The following is a 21,784-nucleotide window of genomic DNA, read 5'->3' on the forward strand; positions in this document are numbered from 1 at the left end:
AAAGCAATTTGGGTGAGAGATGATGAAAAGCTAAACCAAGGTGATTATAGCAGTAATGGAGCAAGGGTCAAGAGGTATTAAGGAGATAAAATTAACAGAACTGGGTCAGAGATTGGATGTGAGAAATAAAGAAAAAGTTAAGGGAAATTATCAAAATGAGTTTTATGTTTACTTTAGAATTTACCTACCTTCATAGACATTCACTAATTTTCTGGAGTTGTTGGCTCATTAATAGTCAATTTTAAACAAACATTTCAACTTGAAAATTCTTTTTCTAATATGAAGTTTTATTTCTTGCAGAGTCTCCAAAAGATTTAGATGTTAAAATAAATGCTTTTCCAATATTTATTTGTTGCCATAATTAAAATTTATAAATTTAATGAACCTCTACGAAGTTGTTTTATACATTTTATTTTATTTATTTAAACTAAAGAAAAACTTTTTTTTTTAAACAACTTTTATCATTGAGGTATAGTTGACATGCAATGTTATATTAGTTCCAGGTATATAGCATAGTGGTTAGACACATCTATACATTACTCAGTGTTCACCACCATAAGTATAGTCACCATACAATATTATTACAGTATTACTGATTGTATTACCTATGCTACACTTTGCATCTCTGTGACTAATTTATTTTGTAACTTGAAGTTTGTACTTCTTAATCTCCTTCACCTATTTCACCCATCACCCAACCTTCTCTCCTCTTGCAACCTCCAGTTTATTCTTTGTGAGTTTCTGTTGGTTTGTTCATTTGTTTTGTTCTTTTAGATTTCACGTATAAGTGAAATCATATGATATGTGTCTTTCTCTGTCTGACTCATTTCACTTGGCATAATACCCCCTATATCCACCCATGTTGTCTCAAATGGCAAAATCTCATACTCTCTTTATGGCTGAATAATATTTCACATCTTCTTTATTCATGCATCCACCCATCAATAGAAACATGGGTTGCTTCCATATTTTGGCTATTGTAAATAATGCTGCAATAAACTTAGGATACATATATCTTTTCAAATTAATGATTTCATTTTCTTTGAGTAATAAACCAGTAGTGGAATTACTGGATCGTATGGTATTGGCTCTAATTTTTTAAAACACCTCCATTCTATTTTCCACAGTGATTGTAACAATTTACATTCTCACCAGTTGTGAATGAAGGGTCCCCTTTCTCCACATCTTTGCCAACATGTTATTTCTTGTGGTTTTGATATTGGCCATTCTAATGGGTGTGAGGTGATGTTTCATTGTGATTTTGATTTGCATTTCTCTGATGTTGACCTATTTTCATGTGTCTGTTGGCCATCAATATGTTTTCTTTGGAGAAATGTCTAGTCAGTTCTTCCACCCAATTTTTAATCAGTTTTTCTTTTATGTTGAGTTGTGCAAGTTCTTTATATGTTTTGAATATTAACCCCTCATCAGACACTAATTTGCAAGTATCTTTTCCTATTGATTAGGTTGACTTTTTATTTTATTGATTTCTTTCACTGAGCAGAAGCTTTTTATTTTGTTGTAATTCTAATAGTTTATTTTTGTTTTTGTTCCCTGTGCCTGAAAATACATATCCATAAATATGTTGTTAAGGACAATGGTGCAGAGATTATTGTCAGTGCTTTCTTCCAGGAGTTTTATGGTTTCAGGTCTCACTGTTAGGTGTCTAAACCATTTTGAGTTTATTTTTGCATATGATGTCAGAAAGTGGTTCACTTTCCTTGTTCTGCATGTAGCTGTCCAGTTTTCCCAGCACCATTTATTAAAGAGACTGCCTTTTCGCCATTGTATATTCCTACCTCCTTTGACATAAGTTAATTGACCATATAAACATGAGTGTATTTTGTTGTCTTGATCTATGTGTATTATTTTGTCCTAGTACTGTATTGTTTTGATGACCATAGTTTTGTAGCATATCTTGAAATCTGGAATTGGGATCCTCTAGCTTTGTACTTCTTTTTCAAGATTGCTTTGGCTTTTTAGGGTCTTTTGTGGTCCTATCCAAATTTAGGATTATCGAATTTAGTTGTATGAAAAATACTATTGGTATTTTGATACGGATTACCCTGAATCTGTAGATTGCTTTGGGTAGCAAAGTCATTTTAACAATACTAATTCTTCCAGTTGATGAGCATGGTATATTGTTCCATTTGTTTGTCTTCTTCAATTTATTTGCAGTTTTCAGAGTATAAGTCTTTCATCTCCTTGGTTAAATGTATTCTTAGATATTTTATTCCTTTCATTGCAGTTATACATAATAATGAGAAACTCCATAAAAACCCAGCATTTTCCTTGATGTAAAAATGAAATAAACCAGCTGAGTTCAACGATTTACGTGATAAATCTTTTACATATATTGTGACCATATCAGTGTGACCAAAAACAATAAATGAGTTCCCTTCTTAGTAATACCACATAGTCTTCAGTATTGAGATGTCTGTAAGGGTCATGAGATTAGACTCCATGGATCTCTTGTTCATACCAGTTCTGTAACAGCATCTAAAGTTTCAGTCTGTGATTGACTTTTTATCAAAAGAGAATGTTTCATGTCTAAATTCCATGTTGTAATTTCTCAACCCCCTTTATCCAGTATTGCATACATTCATGAATTTTTGAGTCCTAAAACTGAGATGTGCAAAATTACAGCTTTTAAAAATAATAAATGTATAAATTTACCTCTACTACTCTTTATGTACAGTAGCAGAAAATTTATTGCTCCCAGTGCAAAATAATTCAGTCGCTTCTGATTTGAAGTTCAGTCTTCGAGGAAAACCTTCATTCAGTTCCAGATTCTTCACCTTCCTTTGTTCATCTTTTCTCCCTGGAATGATTGGTTCTGGGAGGGTTGGTAAGCATGGTTTCTAGTTATCATGGCGCCAGGATGGGACATCTTGCCATGGATACTAGTACCCACCAACACCCGTCTGGTGAGTGCTAAAACTTACAATCCCTGTCAGACTTGCATTGTAACTGTACTCACATCTCCCCCCACCTCTTCTAACTACTTTCCTGTATTAGAACTATGCATCCTTCCTGTCTTATTCCAAGTGCTCTCTAGGATAACTAGCTTCCTCTTTGATAATTCCATATGGTTCTCAGGACTTTAGAAATAAAATGGATGCTTTTCTATATTGTTTTGGTAGACCTTGTCTACCAAAGTCCCTTCTCAGGTCCAAATGATACTATGAAACTCAGCCGAGACAGTTGGCCTATTAGGTAAGCTCTCAGGACCTTGCCTTCCTTCAATTCTCTTACCACTATAAGTTTTCATCTTTGTGGGAAAAATACTTATGTCACAGTTACACTTCCCTAATCTACCATTTATTTGTCAATTTTATGTACTTAGTCTTACATAGCTTTTGAAGATATAGAAGCCTAGTTATTGCCGTTGAATTCATTGGTTTTCAACACAATTTCTGTTGTGGGTTAAAACATCTTATATGACTTCTCAAAGCCAATAGTTTGAAAATATCAGAGAGCAGTGCTTTGTAGGAATATATAGCTGCTGCTTGAATGTTGGGGAAAAAACTAGTTGTGTAAGTAGGTGCAGGAATAAATCTAGCTCAGCTAACATTTAAAAATCAATTGATGACATTTATAATATTTTCAATCAGGTTATAATTTTGTATCTTTCTATTAAAGTAGACTCTTAAATGAGGTCTTTTTTTCCTCTAGTCTACTTTATAATTTCTGATCATTTAACACTCATTAAAAATATTGTATTTCTTTGAAACATTTATATACCTAAGAGTAGTGCATGTAATAACAAAAAGTCATAATTACTTTTCTATAACTGTTAGGTTACTTATAAAAATATACTCATCAAATACCAAATTAAATATTGGTGTAAAACTTCAGGGGCAGTTTGCTGTGATATACAAAGGCTATGTGTCACATTATAGTAAAAAAAAATAATACTTTAAACAAATGCTTAGGACTCTGTGGAGAATCAAAGTAGATGTTCTTCTGCTGTTTTTTTGCTGTGACAAGTTCACTGGACAGAAGCCATATGGGCACATTTATTTCCTTCTATTTGAACCAATTACCTTATAATGAGAATTAAGCACTGTAGGAGAAATATTATAAGAGCAAATGACTAAACTAAGAGATCATTAGGTCTTGCAGCAGTTTTCCTTAGTTAGGTTAACTATATTTGGGCAGGTAACTAGGATTTAAGGATTTGAAAATTATAATAGCTCATAATATTAATAATCTCATTATAATATAGTATATATTAAAATAGAGAATAATAATATTCAGCATTTGACAAATACTTGTTAAGTGAAAGGCTGTGTTCCAAAAGTATAAATTAATCCAATCCACACAATAATCCCATTAGTGGGTAATACTATGATTACCATTTTACAGATGACAAAAGCTCTGACACTGAGAGAAAATGATGTTCAGTCAGTGCCCACTATGAACATTACGTGACAGAGCGGAAATTCCAACAATATAGAACGTTCCTCAAAGGATACATATATTGCATAATAGATCCTAAAATTCATGCTGATTAATATGAGATATAAATTATGCCACCATACCTTTGATTTTTATCATATTTAATTACGTTAAATGAATATATATATATATATATATATATATATATATATATATATGATTTTACCTGAACTTCTAAGTATCGTTTGGTAAGTCTAATCTCATTAATTTTTCAGAATTTCCTAAAATATATTTACCATATGAGATGACATTTATATTTACAATAATGGAGTTAAAAAGGTGAGGAAAACTGGCTTCAGATGTTTAGAGATAAATTTTATTTAAAGCTTCAGCCAGGCCTTGATGACTAAATATTAATTTATGATTAATTTGATATTGTGCCCAATTATATCAATTTGTTCACTAAAAACCTATAGTTGTTACTTTATAGCATAATCCTACAGAAATCATTACCACTCATTTTGTAGCTCATTTCAAGTGAGGCCAAGGGATTACATATTGTGATTTATGGGTGTGTTGGGGTAGGGGGCAATGAACCAAAGGCAACCTGGAGTTCAGATAAAAAATCTGGACACGATTTTACCATTCTGTTGTATTTATTTATTTATTTATTTATTTATTTTTATTTTTTATTTTTTTTATAAACATGTATTTTTATCCCCAGGGATACAGGTCTGTGAATGGCCAGGTTTACACACTTCACAGCACTCACCAAAGCACATACCCTCCCCAATGTCCATAACCCCACCCCCCCCTTCTCCCAACCCCCCACCCCCCAGCAACCCTCAGTTTGTTTTGTAAGATTAAGAGTCACTTATGGTTTGTCTCCCTCCCAATCCCATCTTGTTTCATTGATATGAGGAAGTGGTGATGCAACATGGGAGCTGTTGTATTTATTTTAAGAGTTGATTCTAATATAACAGTTGACAAGGTTGTTTGTATCCTCTTTTATCAGAGTTGTACAATAATTTTACTGGTGAGTTTTGCATATATTTATATACTCTGTGCCCTTTGCTTGAAGACTATCTTCATTAGATATACCTCATGTTTCAACCACTTTTTTCTCCAATATATATATATATATATGGTTTTCAACAACAAAAACAAGTTTAAATATGATATTAAAATATATTTATAAGTTACTTTGTAATTGTTTCATATTTCATCTAGGTTATAACATCTTTTTGAAAGGTACTAATTTGCTTGAAGGGGCTTAAGTATCTTTTACGCATACTAAGGAAGAATAAGTACAAGGTCTTTTTTAAATGGAGATTTATCTTCAGTTTATTTATATAGTGTGAATTGATTTTGCTGGGTGCAACTGAAGTCAGAGATTATGGTCTACACAATGCTTCACATATTAAAGATGCGAGACAAGTCAAAGCACTTAGGCTTGGGAATCCTCTGGAAGAAATCCTGGACCAAGTAAAAAACATTTCATGAGCTAAATCAGAGGCTTTTCCAGGCAGTCTTGAAGCCAATCAGCTAGTGTCCCATCTGTTTTCTCACCTAAGTTCCAGAAGTAATTTGGATAGAGGCTAAGACACTGGTGGAATGCATTAGGAGAATGAAAGTATTCTTATTTTCATTTCTAATACATTCCATTCTGTGTGTATTTGAGTGTTTTGTGCATGATTTAGTGCCTTCGTAAAACAGAGTACTTGCAACACAGAACCTGGCGGCCGTGGATCACAATGGGGGCGTTGCAGACCTGAATGAGAACACTGCAATCTTGGGATTAGATTCATGCCTCTGAGTTTGGATGGCAGACAGATCCGTGGCCACAATGAATCAGAAAGAAGTTAGGAGGAGTCAGAGACATGAGTGGTGTCAGAAGCAAGGAGTCTGGGTTGGCAGGATGGTGGCTCAGGGGTTGAGTGTCTGCCTTCAGCTTGGATCATAACCCGAGGGTCCTGAGATCAAGCCCGATGCGGGGCTTCCTACTCATTGGGAAGTCTGCTTCTCCCCCCCACCCCTGCTTTTGCCCTCTCTCTCTCTCTCTCTCTCTGATAAATAAGTACAATCTTAAAACAAGAAAGAAACAAGGAGTCCATTTTCTTTCAGTCTTCTGCCAATCCTCTCAAATTTGTTAAAGTCTACAAAATTAATTAATAAATTAATTAAATTAATTAATTAATTTAATTAATTAATTAATAAAACAAATTAATAAATACTTGCTGGAAAGCCACCATGGCTAATACAACCAGATGCCATAATGACGATAATAAGAGCAGACATTTCTTCAGGTCTAGCTCTGTGAAGTGCTATCTTATTTAGTCCTGACACAGTCTCGCAATGTAAGAATTATTATCATGCTTATTTTGCAGATGGGGGAATTAAGGTTTAGAAAGGATATGAAACTTGTCCAACATCTTGGGTTGGTGGCTGGACAGAGGGCGGTAAGAGGTCTGCTAGGCCTAAAGCCAGGTGTACTGTCTCCAGAACTCCTTTTCTTCATCTTCATGGAGTGCTTTAAAGTCAGCTGGTCCTTATAACTTACTCCCTATGGGGATAAGGGCACAAATCAAGTCTGACTCAACCTAAAATTTGTAGTAGGAAGGCCAACAGTTAATGCTATCATTTGAATGATGTATCGATAAGGGGAAAGTCCTCAACGTTTTGGATTCTGAACAGTATATCCTTGTAAAAATATATTTTTCTAGTGCAAAATAGAAAATACAAGTAGAATAAAATTTTGAGGAAAATGATTTCCAAGTAAGAGTATCGAAGAACCATGTTTTTGTTTTCTAATTTGGCAGACATGTACGCCAGTAACTTTTCTCCACTAATATCTTTGATATAAAGAGGATCGTGAACATAGGGAAAGGAGGTATAATATTCCTGCACATATTTTTTTCTTATCCGGTTGGATGCTTCCAATTATTTATAGTCTTTTAGGAAATTGAATCACCACTATTGCATTAAGATGCTACTTTATATTTTCTAAACTAAGGAAGTACTTTCTCTGACTTCTAAGTTTTATTTTGGAATGTTTGTATCTAGGATCCATTAAAAAAAAAAAAAAACTTAACAGTCCCACTATTAGGTTTTGGTCCTATGAAATTACTAGGGTGTTAAGTGTGCAAAGATACATTTTAAGGATGTCTCTTACAACTTTAGATGCAATAGGAACATATTTAAACAAATTAAATATCTTTCAACAAGAGGATTGATATTATGTCCAATATAACATCAAAAATATTGAGGTACATATAGGTAAAATGGCTGTAGCAGTGTTATTAAAATATCATTATGTAAAAAGTTGAGAAGCAGAGAATGATATGTGAAATTTGAGCCATCTTTGGTTAAAAATCCTGTCGTGTGTCTATGTATGTGAAGGTATGTAATGTGATGTCATGTGGTGAAGTGTGTAGTCATGGAAAAAATTCTAGAATTTTTCATACCAAAGTATTCAAAAGTGAGTAGGGGTTGCAAGTTGTGGGGAAACTTTTACTTCTTAGTTTCTACACTTCTGATTTATTTTGTTTCATGTTAAAAGCATGTATTGGTCTTGTTAAAAACAAAAAGTAATAATTTTTTTAATAATTTGCTTTGCATTTGGTGCTTATGACTGAAAGATTCAATTTATCTTTCCAGTCTAATTTGTCCTAATTTAAGACTTGCTACCTTAACTATAAATTTTTCAACTGTGTCTTTGATTCCTTTGCCACTCTGCCTTTCTTTATCTGGTCACTTCTCTGCGGGAGGCCCTTCGCTCCCCCCCCATTTTTTTTTTTTTTTCTTAAAGATTTATTTATTTATTTGAGAGAGAGAAAGAACTGGCTGGCATGCAGGAACCTTGCAGGGGAGAGGCAGAGTCTTCAGGTAGACTCCCTGCTGAGCTCAGAGCCCGAGTAAGGGGTTCCATCTCAGGACCCTGAGTTCAGGACATGGCTGAAACCAAGAGGCAGAAACTTAACCGACTGAGCCACCCACTGCCCCTTGACGTCACTTCTTGTGTCCAGGTTCCACTATGTTCCCAGTTCGTGTTTCTGTAGCACATTTTTGTATGTATAATTCTCAGTCAGGTCCTCTCCTCTATTGTCATTTCAGATATTGTGTTCTTCTTAGTCTGCCTTTTTATACACTTACTAATATATTTATAGGAGCCACCCATAAACCTGAAACATCTTAAAGCTTATTTATTCCCTTATAATTAGATGACCTTAGGTGTCTCATAACATTTGAAAAATCAGAAGTGTTTCAGTTTGTGAAAATTGTTAACAATTCCAGCTTTTCTCTATGTCCTAATTTACCATGGAAGAGTCACCTCTACTTTATGCCAGACTGCCAACCTTGTAATTTATAATCCACTCCTCGATTCTGTTTTGTAATTTCTATGTAATAACTGTATTTGCTTCCTCTATTTTCTTATATAAACACATTTCAAGAGGCTTAAATGGGAGATGACAGTCCAAGTAAAATATCTTTTATTGCAATTTTTTCATAGTGATTATTTCATAGCATGATGCCAAAATATTGTCACATACAGTATCTCACATGACAAATCCAATAAAGTCTTGGAGAAACAGAAATGTTCATAATAGGTTCCTGTATAAATCAGTCCAGGTGGTTTCCTTTTACAAGGACAGGCAGGATTATTTTCAGTATGACAGCACCAAGGGAAAGAGTGAAAACCCAACTGATTTGCAAACAGGAGTTTCCTCAGTAGTCATCCGGGAAGGGAGTTTTGCTGTGTCACAAGTGACGAGTCCCTGGTTTTGAAAGAGAGTGAATCATCCTCCTTTGAAACAAGAGATAAGTGGGAGAGAGAGCTGTATAAAATTATTTTACAACTATTTCCTTTTGAGCTATGACTTCTTAAACTGGAATGTGATCCAGAATAGCTTCCCTTTGAATCCAACATTTGTCTTAAGCATTTTTATTGTCTCTATTTTCTCTCACACCATCGCACTTCTTCTCTCCCTCTGTTCAACAGATTTATACTGACTGGGCCAACCACTACCTAGCAAAATCGGGCCACAAGCGGCTGATCAAGGATTTGCAACAAGACATTGCAGATGGAGTCCTGCTAGCTGAAATCATCCAGATCATCGGTAAGACCTGCCCTCTGGGGAGAACTGTGGAAGTCTCTGCCCCCACCCGCCTTGGTGAAACACAATTTCAGTTGAATGCATAGGAACTCTGTCCGTGAGTCTCTGAGATCCTTGTAGCTCTCCCAGGGTTTAATTAAAGGGTTTAATTAAAGGGTTTAATTAAAAATGTTTATGTGAGAGTGTTTGAAAAAAGCAGTTGGGCTATACTTTTAAATGGCTAGAACTATATCTTTACATACACTGAACTGTCAGAAACGAACGCTTCATTAAACCATATGTCTCCCATGCGCGCATTTTGTTAGTTAGAGCGACTCATATACTCGGAGATTCCTTGAAACTGTATCCTGATCCAGCAGGGACAATTGTGAAAGGTTTCATGTCAGCAGTCATTTGGCACGGGCTAAAGAATTAGCAGCAACTTCCTTCTCACTCACTTTTTTTTTTTTTTTTTTTTTTTGCCTGATTTGTGCATATGGAACTGGCAGCAGCTAACAAGTGTGTCCTCTCGTACATGGCTTGGGAGATAGAGTGAATGTAGCAGCAGCATTGTGCTTGTTTTGTTGTTTTGTTTTATTTTGTTTTGTTTTTCTTAGTCTCCTTTTTTTGTGTTTCACTTCATTGCTTAAGCATGTCATTCTTTTTTTCTCTCTTTTATTTTATTTCTTGGCTTTAGCAAATGAAAAAGTTGAAGATATCAATGGATGTCCTAGGAGTCAATCTCAGATGGTAAGAATCATATTTATTCTAAAATATAATGCTCATCTTCACTTCCGGTTAAACTACCTTTATAAATGGACTAGAAATTTCTTTGGCATGCCTTCCTGCTTAAGAAATCATTTGATCACATTCTATCATATGTATTTCTTTGGATGCAATTTATGAACAAGTGATAGCATCAGCACAGTTGAATATGTGTAACTCCTGAATAACTTATCTCCAGGTGTTTTCTCAGATCTTGACTTTTTGTTGTTATTCTGGTATCTGAATACTTTAACACTGGTTTTGCTGGCAGTGAATCCCATTTCCAATTTTAAGTGGAGTCTTTTTGTCTGAACAACTGGTTTGAAGAACAGAACTTGCCATGTGCATCTTAAAATATATATAAATGGTATTTTCTTTGTTCATAACAGAGTCCTGTGTTAACACATGGACTCTTAAGCACTTTTGGAAATGGCTCCAAAGGCATGCTGCTGGAAGTTTTCTGAGGAGTGACTGATCGTGAGATATGATTCACAGCATTTTCCAGAAAGCTGTTGATCTAGAGGTGTGTCTTCCCCAGCCCTCTTTTTATCTTTACCAAATGGTAAAGCTTAAAGTTTTGTAATTAAAAAAAATAGATGGATAAAATGCTAAGATAAAACTCCTTGTTCTCTAAATTAAATAGCCACAACTTAATTTTATAAGAAAACCTGAAGTACGAATGCCTTCATTAAAATTATGTCCGTGGATATAATCAAGAGTGATATACAAAATCCATAAGATGAGGCTTCCTTCAAGACTTTTTAGCACCAAATATGCATTTTAAGCGAATTGATGAGTGTTCTTAATTGTCAGAGATTGGAAGAGTTTAAAAAAAAAAAAAGTGAACTCTTTTGGTATGCTGACTTACTTTTCTTAAGGTCAGAATACTGAAATCCAAAACAATAAAAGGAATTTATTCTTGAACAGTGACTAACTAGCACATCTGGTTGTGTGTGTGTGTGTATGTGTGTGTGAGTGTGTGATTAATAAATGTTCTAAGAAACTACTACAATATCATAAATTCTATGTAACTGTTATGAAAAAAAATCGCCATAAAAAACAATTTTCTGTAAAATACTTCAGTTTTAAGGAAATTCCTGATCTAATTATTCTGGGTGCATTTGTGACTCTCTGAAAATTAATTATAGTTTTACTGAAAGTAATTGTAACACCTTCAGACCCTCCTAAAATAATCACTGTGTGATATTGTAAAGGAGATGTAACCTCTTTGAGTCTCAGCTTTCTCATCTTTATAACAAACCTTAATTAGGATATGATAATGATATATAACCACGGACATTCTTTACTACCTAAACTGATATGGAAATACATAATAGTGCTGTTACAAACTCTATTTGGATGCATTCATGAATTAACACCTGCTTAAAGATCTTTAGGACTTTAGCTTAAAGAGCTCTATAGTCCCTGAGTATCATATATTATGTTTCTTAAACTCAACACTTGGTTTTTCTTTTATTATTGCAATTATATAGAAGTTCTAGATACTAAAACACATCTTCTGTGCTGTCATTCCAATTTGATTCTGATTACAGAGAGTCCAGTAAACAACCATGACGGAAGGAGGGGAGAAAGGAGCATCTCCAAAACTCATAACTATGGATAGGAATTTAGTCCTAGATATTTATCTGAAACATCTGTACCAAAGATCTGCAAATCTGTGAAAACATTCTCTTAAGTATTAGACTCTGTTAATTTTTTATTGCATCCTACTCCTTATTAGCTCCCAAATGTCAAATAACATCTAGTATATGTGTTATGTTAATATTTCTGCTTTTGATTTGACAAATAAAACACAGAAAAACCAAAGCCTAAGAAATGTAAATGCTGTGAAAAAGGTAGTTTTTCCAGCCACATGGTGTTAGTCAGAATCTCATTGAATTTTGAGTAGAGAGTGACTTGTATCCTCTCATTTTTTACATTAAAAAAAATACATTTTTTTTCTGATGTGGTTGAATTTTGAATCTGAAATTGGCATGCCCCCCATGTGTTTATTCAGAATAATATGTATGACAAAAATGTAGCTTTTTTGGTTGAATTATTTTTGCCTCTGTTCTTAAGAACTGGCATTGGTACTATATTATTAATGAATAAAAATTCCAGGTTTTAACTAAGATGAGGAAGTAGAGGAAAGAGAGCATGAGAGAGCATGGCTAGGATTATGAATTTGATACATCTATTCCAAACAAGATGTTGCCTGCTTCTATATTGCTTAACAACCAAAACGGTGAGTTCTGTCCTTACCCACAGAACTCCTTTCACTACACCCTTTTGTATTTCTCATCTTCTGTGATCTTTGCTTGCTGTTTGTGTTTAATAGCAAAAGGTAAGGTAAAACTAGGTGTGCTACTGTTTCTAGTCACCAATTGTCTTTGTTTTTAAATTTCAAATTTGATAACCTTTTTGGACTGTTCTAAGCCTTTAAGAATGTAAGTTCTCTCATGGCATGGATCCATAATACATTGATAAATATTCTGATGAATAACAACCAGGTAATCCATACTGAGCCAATATTTGCTGAGCACTTGAGGGACAAGATGTAGGGATATTTGAGATCAGAGGGACAAATATTGAAATAAATAATACCAACAATGTTGCAGAAGCAAAAACAAAAAGTACTATGAAGGGAGTGAGCTTGGTGCATACCTCCAACAGATAGAAGACTGCTGTGGTGTGAGGACAGTGAGTTGTTTGGATGGGATGATGGAAGCCTGATCATCTAGGGCCAAAGTAAGGAGTTTGTATGTTATTCTAAGTTGGTTGGGGAGCATTTGGAAGACTTTTAGAGCTGGAATGAGGCATGATTTGATGTTAATATTTTAAAATAGATCACCCTAGGTGCTTTCTGGGAATTGTAGAGTATGTGTTTTAGTCTCCATTTGGTTGTGGGAGGTGAAGAATATAGGAAGTATAAAATGATCCTGCATATATGGCCTGACAAGTTTTGTTAGACATGAAATTGTGTTTAGAACACAACTAAAGGTAGAAAGGGGAGGATAACAAATTCAAATTTTGAAAGTAGACTTTGATCTATCCACTGGGACATCAAGCAGAAAGGTGACTTCAGCCAATTAGGTGTGTGTTCCTAAAGGTGACAAGCAAGGTATTAGAAAATACCTGGTACACAGGTAATGACTGAAGCCATGGAAAAAGATGAGATCTCAACAGAAGGCCTGTATAAAGTCACGAGGGAAGAAATCTGAGGTTCTCACATTGGGGAATACCAATATATATGTGATGAGCAAAGGTGTAGAGTCAAGAAAAGGAAAGATTGGTGAGAGAATGATGAGCCCATCTTTAAGAGGGTGGATCCACAGATATGGTTTGTGGATCCTTAGGATAGCTATGGTAACTTAAACTAGAGTATTTGGACTAACCCAGGGAGATGGGGCAAAGTAAGATGAGCAGAGAGTGGCAGATACTGTCAAATGCTACTTAACCAACTAGTTTGTGTGTTGGAACGAAGAATTTGGTTCTAGCAATCAGACAGACATTAATGACCTTTATGCAAATGTCTTCTAAAGGGTAACCATGTATTAAAGAGTAATAGAGGTACACATATCCACTGAGCCTTGAATAATCTTTCTAGGAGTTTTCCTATTGAAGGGAAAAATTATCTATGTATACACACATATGTATATATATTTGTACAAATATATATAATTGTTTGAGAAGAAGGAAGAGTGAAGGGAGTTTTTGGAAGGAGGGAAATTGGTAGAGAAAGAAGAAGCAGCAAGGAGAGAGGAGGACCCAGGGATTGGGGAGACAAGAGATGATGCTAAATCCTAAAGGAAGTGGCAAAGGAAGAGATTTGAAGTCTGTGTAGAAGATTGGAAAAAAAGGGATACATTTTCCTTTGTTGATACAATGGGATATGATTGTGTGAAATATGGATATCTGAAAATGGATTAAATAGAAATTGAAGGAATTCATCAATAAGATATCTTCAGAGTCCTAGAGAATAATAATATGCTTTTTTATGGGATTCTCTATATTACCTTATAATATAAAGAAAAATTCAATTATATCTCGAAATGGGTAAAAAAATTTAACAATAAACCTTTCAAGTTACATAGGCCAACGAACACATATTTAAGAGAAATATGAACTTGCCTTGTACCAATTTATTGGCATAATTATTGAGAGATTTGATTCATGTTTATTCTAAGTCTCAAAGTCATGGTTATGTTTCTTAATAAACTTGAGACTAAACTCATTCTAAAAAACGGAACTCAGTTTGAAGGAGCTTATTCAACACTATATTTAACCTTATCCAGAGATGAAGTTACTGATATGGGTTGCACCTGTTGAGTAATTTCTAGGTGGGTGGTATCAGAATTCAAAATATATGCAGCATGCCACACTTTGGTGAGATTACACAAGGAAATAAATTAGTAAACTATAAATACTCGGAATGTCCAGAATGCCCAGTAGATTAAAAATAGCAGAAAAATGCCCAACATGTATTTGAAAAGCAGAGGCACAAGTGCTAGGTTCTTAGACAAAAATGTAAGACATGTAGGGGAAAAGTTGTTGGGAAGACAAATTTTCCTTTATTTTAAAATAGACTATTACATTGAAAAAGCTTCACAAATGCATAGAGGGATTAGGAAATTTTATGATGTGAAGTAAACCAAGATTTTGATCATACTGTAGAGTTGAGGATCTAACAATTGGGGTTCACAACTCATCCTTCCTTCTTATTGGCTCCTCCCATGACCTCACTGTAATAGCTCAGTTATGTTTCAGCCACAACTTTCAGTCTTACTTTCCAACATATCACGTTGTTTAACATTTGCTGATAAGAGGATTTGGGGAAATCTTATGCCTCTTAACCTTTTTTATTCCTTGAATGTAGAAAATTTGGTTTAATTCTCCATTTCCAAGTCCCACGGGATTATGACTTCCAGAATAATATAATTATGGAGTTTATAGACCTCTTCATTCCATTTCAATAATTTTATACTTATTTGGATGGTGAAACTGTTCTTCCTAGTAAAAGTATTTTATGCTTTTATCAGTATTCTGTCTTTTAAAGTTTTGATTCTTTTAGCCACTGCTTGTAATTGCTTCGCTTTTAAAGGATCTATTTAGGTAAGATAGGAAGATGAGGTTTCTGACCAAATAGGGAAGAGATAAAATATTGGAATGCTCTTAAAGGTTTAATAAAATCTTATAAATGGCACACTGCAGGATTCTAGCATTATGACTCAGAGGAGTGGAATATTGCTAAGTTAGTCCATTCACATGATCCCCTGCCATTTTTGAAACTGTTCATCTTCTGGAATGGCTAGAAAAAGATAGCTTAATGAAGACAAATGCTTTACTACAAATATAGTTCGGATCTCTAATGGAATGCTAAGTAGAAATTTCTATTTTGTAGTTTTCATCATAATTTCATTATTTTCATATGAGTTCAAACTTTAGAATAATAAGCGTAAACTACTAGCATCAATAAATTTATACTTATTAGAATATCACCCTGATTATTTTTAAAACTGTATTTGTCTCTAGAAGTTGCTCTGTATTACTAAAAAAGTTCAAAAAAATAATTGAAATGATATGGAAACATTAAAAGAAGTATGTTAAGTTGGAAGGACAATGGTCACTGGAAAAATCATGGAAACAAATGATAATGAAAATACAACGGTTCAAAACCTGTGGGACACAACAAAGGCAGTCCTGAGAGGAAAATATATAGCGGTACAAGCCTTTCTCAAGAAACAAGAAAGGTCTCAGGTACACAATCTAACCCTACACCTAAAGGAGCTGGAGAAAGAACAAGAAAGAAACCCTAAGCCTAGCAGGAGAAGAGAAATCATAAAGATCAGAGCAGAAATCAATGAAATAGAAACCAAAAAAACAATAGAACAAATCAACGAAAGTAGGAGCTGGTTCTTTGAAAGAATTAATAAAATTGATAAACCCCTGGCCAGACTTATCAAAAAGAAAAGAGAAAGGACCCAAATAAATAAAATCATGAATGAAAGAGGAGAGATCACAACTAACACCAAAGAAATACAAACTATTATAAGAACATACTATGAGCAACTCTACGGCAATAAATTTGACAATCTGGAAGAAATGGATGCATTCCTAGAAACATATAAACTACCACAACTGAACCAGGAAGAAATAGAAAGCCTGAACAGACCCATAACCAGTAAGGAGATTGAAACAGTCATTAAAAATCTCCAAACAAACAAAAGCCCAGGGCCAGACGGCTTCCCAGGGGAATTCTACCAAACATTTAAAGAAGAACTAATTCCTATTCTCCTAAAACTGTTCCAAAAAATAGAAATGGAAGGAAAACTTCCAAACTCATTTTATGAGGCCAGCATCACCTTGATCCCCAAACCAGACATGGAATTCTAATTCCAATTCTAATTCAGACTTTGTGACCCATTCAGTGAATGCTCAGTCTCTGCTTATTTCTGCATTGAGGAAATTAGACCAATGGAATGCTGACTTGCTAGATTTATTTAACAAAACACCAATGACCATGGTTTCTGTTCATTATTTTATCTTAGAGATATGTTTGGGTTTTCACTCTCTATAGCTTTATAAAAGTATCTTCATAGTAAGTAAAATAAGATAGTTCTTAAAATGTATTAAGTCCAATTTACAAAGAAAGACAAAAGTATCATGGGAGTCATATTCTTATTGGAGTTGTCTGGTTTACCATTAAGATATTAAATAAATGTTGAAAATACAAGAATGTTTTTCTACATTACTTTATATTACAGAATAAATAGTTTAAATGTGTTCATGAGTATCAATATTTATATTGGTTCATGCTATTATTAGGACAGATAGACACTGAAAGGAAGTAACTAGTTTTGAATTAGATTCAGAATCTGTGTAATTTCTTTCTTTTTTCTTTTGGAGAGAATATATATATTTTTTCTTTTATTTGAGGAAAAATAGTAAGTTTTATATATGCATGTCTAGTAACCATTGTGAGCCATAGTTATTAATAAATCCAACTATATATTGGATTTCTTAAACATTTAGGATGTTCTTTATCCATTTTTAAAAGATTTATTTATTTATTTTAGAGAGAGAGAGAGAGGAAGGGGAAGCAGGAGCAGAGGGGAAGAGAAGAGGGAGAGAGAGAATCTCTAGCAGACTCCCCACTGATCACTGAGGCCCAAGTCAAGGCTTCTCAAAGGGCTGATCTCAGGACCCTGGGATCACAAGCTGAGCCAAAATTAAGAGTTGGATGCTTAGCTGACTGAGCTGTCCAGGTGCCCCATCCTGATATTTTTAACTTAAATGCTGTAAATTCTTTCCCACCACTAGGTCATATCCCAGTAAAGAAAAAGTGCAATCATACCTATTATTACAAAGTATATTTTGTAATAATCCTTTCATAAATGTAGTCTTTGTTACCTTCAATAATTTAATCTCTTTTAAAATGTCTTACTGTTCCATATTTTTCAGTCTCTTTTTTGAAATTTCATAGAAAATGACCACATACAATACTCAGTGATAAACTATATAACAGAACAATTTTGAAAAACTGTAATTTCACAGATAATATACTAAGATATGAGGCCATTTTAAAAAAGAATTAAGACATTCTTAGCTTAAAAACTTATGACAAATAATGCACAAATTACTTCTATAAAAAGAGAAAAGGGAGATGAAATAGAGAGTCTTGTTCATTTGATCTCAGTATAATCACTTGAAAAGTTTATCTTGGATGAGATAAATTATTTGAAAAATCAGTAGAAATGTCCAAGCTAGTTACTTTATGATATTATATTTAAATGATTTTAACATAAATTGAGTCAAACTGACTCATTGAAGTAGATTCAGATAAAAATTCATCAAATACCCTTGAAAAATCATATTGCCCACTTGTTTATATTCGCTGTGTTTCAAACGTAACAAAAAATATTTTGAAATCATATCATAGAAACCAAATTGTAGAGCACTCAACAATATCTGCTTCACTTATTTAACCACTTTAATGATTGAATGTCAGCCATGTATGTCTGGTGTTGTGCTGAATGATTTGCTTGCATTTTTCATTTAGCATCACAGCAAACCTACAAAGGAACAGGGTCTCACTGAACAGGTTCAGGAAGAACCAGTATTGGTTCTCATGTCTCTTTGAGTCTAGACCAAGTTGCTTTTTAACTTATTAATAAATAAGTTTGACAAAAGAAGTCAAGTCTCTGGATTTTTATCCTCTCTTCTACCTCCCTCTCCTCTCCCCCCGACCTTCTTACTCCTTTCTGCCACTTCCTTCTTCTTCTTCCTTTTTTTTTTTTTTTTTTTTTTTTTTTTAAGATTTTATTTATTTGAGAGGTGCCAGGGTGGCTTAGTGGGTTAAGCCTCTGCCTTCGGTTCAGGTCATGATCTCAAGGTCCTTGGATCAAGCCCCACATGGGGCTCTCTGCTCAGCAGGGAGCCTGCTTCCCCCTCTCTCTCTGCCTGCTTCTCTGCCTACTTGTGATCTCTCTCTTTCTGTGTCCAATAAATAAATAAAATCTTTAAAGAAAAAAAAAGAAAAGAAAAAAAGATTTTATTTATTTGAGAGAGAGACAGAAATAGAGACAAAACAAGAGCGAGGGGGAGGGGCAGAGGGAGAGGGAGAAGAAGGTTCCCCACTGAGCAGGGATTTCCCCAATTTGGGACTCCATCCCAGGACTCTGAGATCATGACCTGAGCTGAAGGCAGATGCTTAACCAACTGAACCACCCAGGTGCCCCCCCTACTTCCTTCTTCTTTGATATTTTGGTTCCTCTCCCTTCCTTCTCCCACCCATGCAATATATATTATTTATTTTTTTTAAATACTATACTGTTTTTTTCCTATCTATGGATATAAACTTTGGTTAGATTGGGGAGGGTGTGGGTGCGTGAGATAAATAATAGTGTATAGATTGTGATGAAATTTGCATTTGCCAAAATAATTTCATCACAAAATAGCAAATTGGCAAATATGTAACTTTAGTCCTCTATATAAATAAACATTATTTAAGTTCAAGCCAAATTTATAACTTCATAGTAAAAGAGTAAGATTCTTTGTCTTATTCTCTGAAACAAACTGAAAAGCAGGAATTCATTAAAACCCAAGGAGTATATCTTCAAGTCAATGAATACTAATGTAATTTTTTATAATTTAATATTGATAATATATTAGTAATTATAGCTTATTAAGGTTAGATATCTATAATTCACAAAAATATTAAACAATGTTCACTATTCTCTAATTACCAAGTCAGTTAAAATACTATAGTAGAATTTAAACAAAATTAACTTTTATCTGATAAAATACTAATGACTTTCCATATCTATATCTATATCCATACACACACATATATATATATACACACACACAAACATCTATCTCTATTATATATATCCATCTATTTAAACATACACACATAGATTCTATTACAGCATAGATTTGTTTATATAAAGCATTTCTAGTATAATATATATTAGATATATCTACATATGCATAAGTATAAACACATACATATACACAGATGCCTCGTATAAACACCTTTAATTCTCATATATTATGTGGAAAATATTTTTAATCCTATTTCATAGATAAGGAAGCTGAGGCTTCAGGGGAATAAAAACTTTCTCAATGTCTTACATTGTATAAATTACAATAGTAGGAGGTAAATCACATTTTACTTGCCTGCAAAACTTAATTTTTATACTCTACTGCTTAATTAATAAAGTAACTCCTTGCAACTAACCACAGACCAATTCAGCACAAAAACAAACTGCAAAGTGAAACAAAATTACTGTCTCCCTCCTCTCCCTATCCCACAACACAAAGTAACTTGAGACGGAAAAGGGAAATATGTGGCTTAGTATAACAATGACATTACATTGCATGTCTTATCCCCTCCCCGAAGGCTTAACAAATCAAAATCCAGAGCACAAGGTCTAGAAATCTGCATGCTCACAGACCCCAGCTAACTCTGTCTTGCTAAAGTTGTGTAATCTACTGCTTTTTGATTAGATAATTATATTCATTACCTGTGGTTGGCGTTGCAAATTATCAAACAACTGGGTGCTTAAAACAAAAGAAATTTAAGCTCGCACAGTTCTATTGGCCAGAAGTCTGAAATCAGTACCACAGGACCAAAATCAAAAGTATTTTCAGTTCTGTGCTCCATTCAGAGACCCTGGGAGAAATTCATTCCTTGCCTATTGTAGCTTCTGGTGACTGCCAATATTCTTTGGCTTATGGCCACATCAGTCATTCTATATGTTAATATGCCAGGGTTAAAAGTGCATTGGATATTTGAGATTTAATTTGGAAGAATTTAATCTTGAACTTAGAGAGTGTGTATAGAACAAGTAAATCTTGCATACTATTTCTGTCTTTACCTTCCCATTATACAGTTTTGCCTTTACAAATATTTTTTGAGCCCCTATTTTGGCCAAGTACTCTATCAGAGCTGCCTTTCAATCATGTAGAAAGCTTGATTCAGAGGCTCAAAATGTCTGTCAGAATGTCTAAATTACAATGGTAGGAAGCTTGGTGTGGTGGAGAGAGCATGCTCACTGGTGACAGGGTTGACTTTGAAGACTGGCTCTGCTACTTATTAATTGTGTAAGTTTATAAAAAGTACGTTATGCAGAAAAATAGTATAAAAATTTACCAAAGATGATGGTGAAGATGAAAAAGATTTTGCATTTGGGCTTAAAACTCTGCATGAACTCCCTGTGCTAGGTTGTTGAGAAGTAGAGGGAAAAGTAGCTTCCCAACCATTCTCTCTGCTTGCATTCTTGATATGTAGTATAGGGTTTTTCCAAATGCAGCTTGTTCACCTACTATCTTGTGAAGGTAACGTGTTAGGAATGGCTTTGTTAAAATACATTAAAGTATAATTTTGAAAAGTCAGAGAGCACTGCAGATAGTATGAGTAGAAATCGATGTGTGAAACTTTAATCGATAAATCTGTGTATGAGCTCTGTGATTATATAATAGAGATGTCTTCCAAGCATCACTGACCATTTCTTCTTTTGCATAAAATACACCATTAGCTACCTGGGCTTTGAGATCAAGCCCAGACTCCTACCAGGGCCTGAAGGATGTTCCCCAGCCAGCCTCTATGGGATAGATTCTGTCTTCTTGTCTCCTGCCACTAGATTCTCCAGATTTCAAGATTCTTGTTCCTGGCATCACTTCTGGTGATCTCACTTCCCACTTTGGATCTTGAAACTGATTGAAGGTTTCACCTTTTGGGGTAGCCTTTTTTCACATTGGTAAACAATGAAGGCGTGAAGAAAGATTTAGGTGAAGTTCACCCTCAACATTCTGAATTCTTTGCTGGTCCCTTAACTTGGGATGTTTCTCGACCATCACCAGTTCACATAGTGCTCCTTCCCTGGATTCGCCTCATGCTACATCCTCTTATTTCGTAAGCTTTCAGGGACTAGCTCAAGCTTCCTTTTAAAGAGAAAAATGTGGAGGTTAATAACATGCGCTCCGGTTTTGTTTGATATATTTTCTCTGTGTGACTTTGA

At 34.4% G+C, this 21,784-nt stretch overlaps 1 protein-coding gene across 4 annotated transcripts in view; it reads left to right on the forward strand.

Annotated features, from left to right (window-relative positions):
- NAV3 (neuron navigator 3) overlaps positions 1-21,784 on the forward strand; it is an 853,944-nt gene that overhangs the window by 572,520 nt on the left and 259,640 nt on the right. For all 4 annotated transcript variants that reach the window (XM_059186398.1, XM_059186399.1, XM_059186402.1 and 1 more), the window contains exons 3-4: positions 9,401-9,518; positions 10,192-10,244. In XM_059186398.1, the coding sequence (XP_059042381.1) occupies positions 9,401-9,518; positions 10,192-10,244 (171 nt within the window). The remainder of the gene's footprint in view (positions 1-9,400; positions 9,519-10,191; positions 10,245-21,784) is intronic.

The sequence above is a fragment of the Mustela lutreola genome, chromosome 8 (assembly GCF_030435805.1).
Source record: "Mustela lutreola isolate mMusLut2 chromosome 8, mMusLut2.pri, whole genome shotgun sequence".
Taxonomy (NCBI): Eukaryota; Metazoa; Chordata; class Mammalia; order Carnivora; family Mustelidae; genus Mustela; species Mustela lutreola.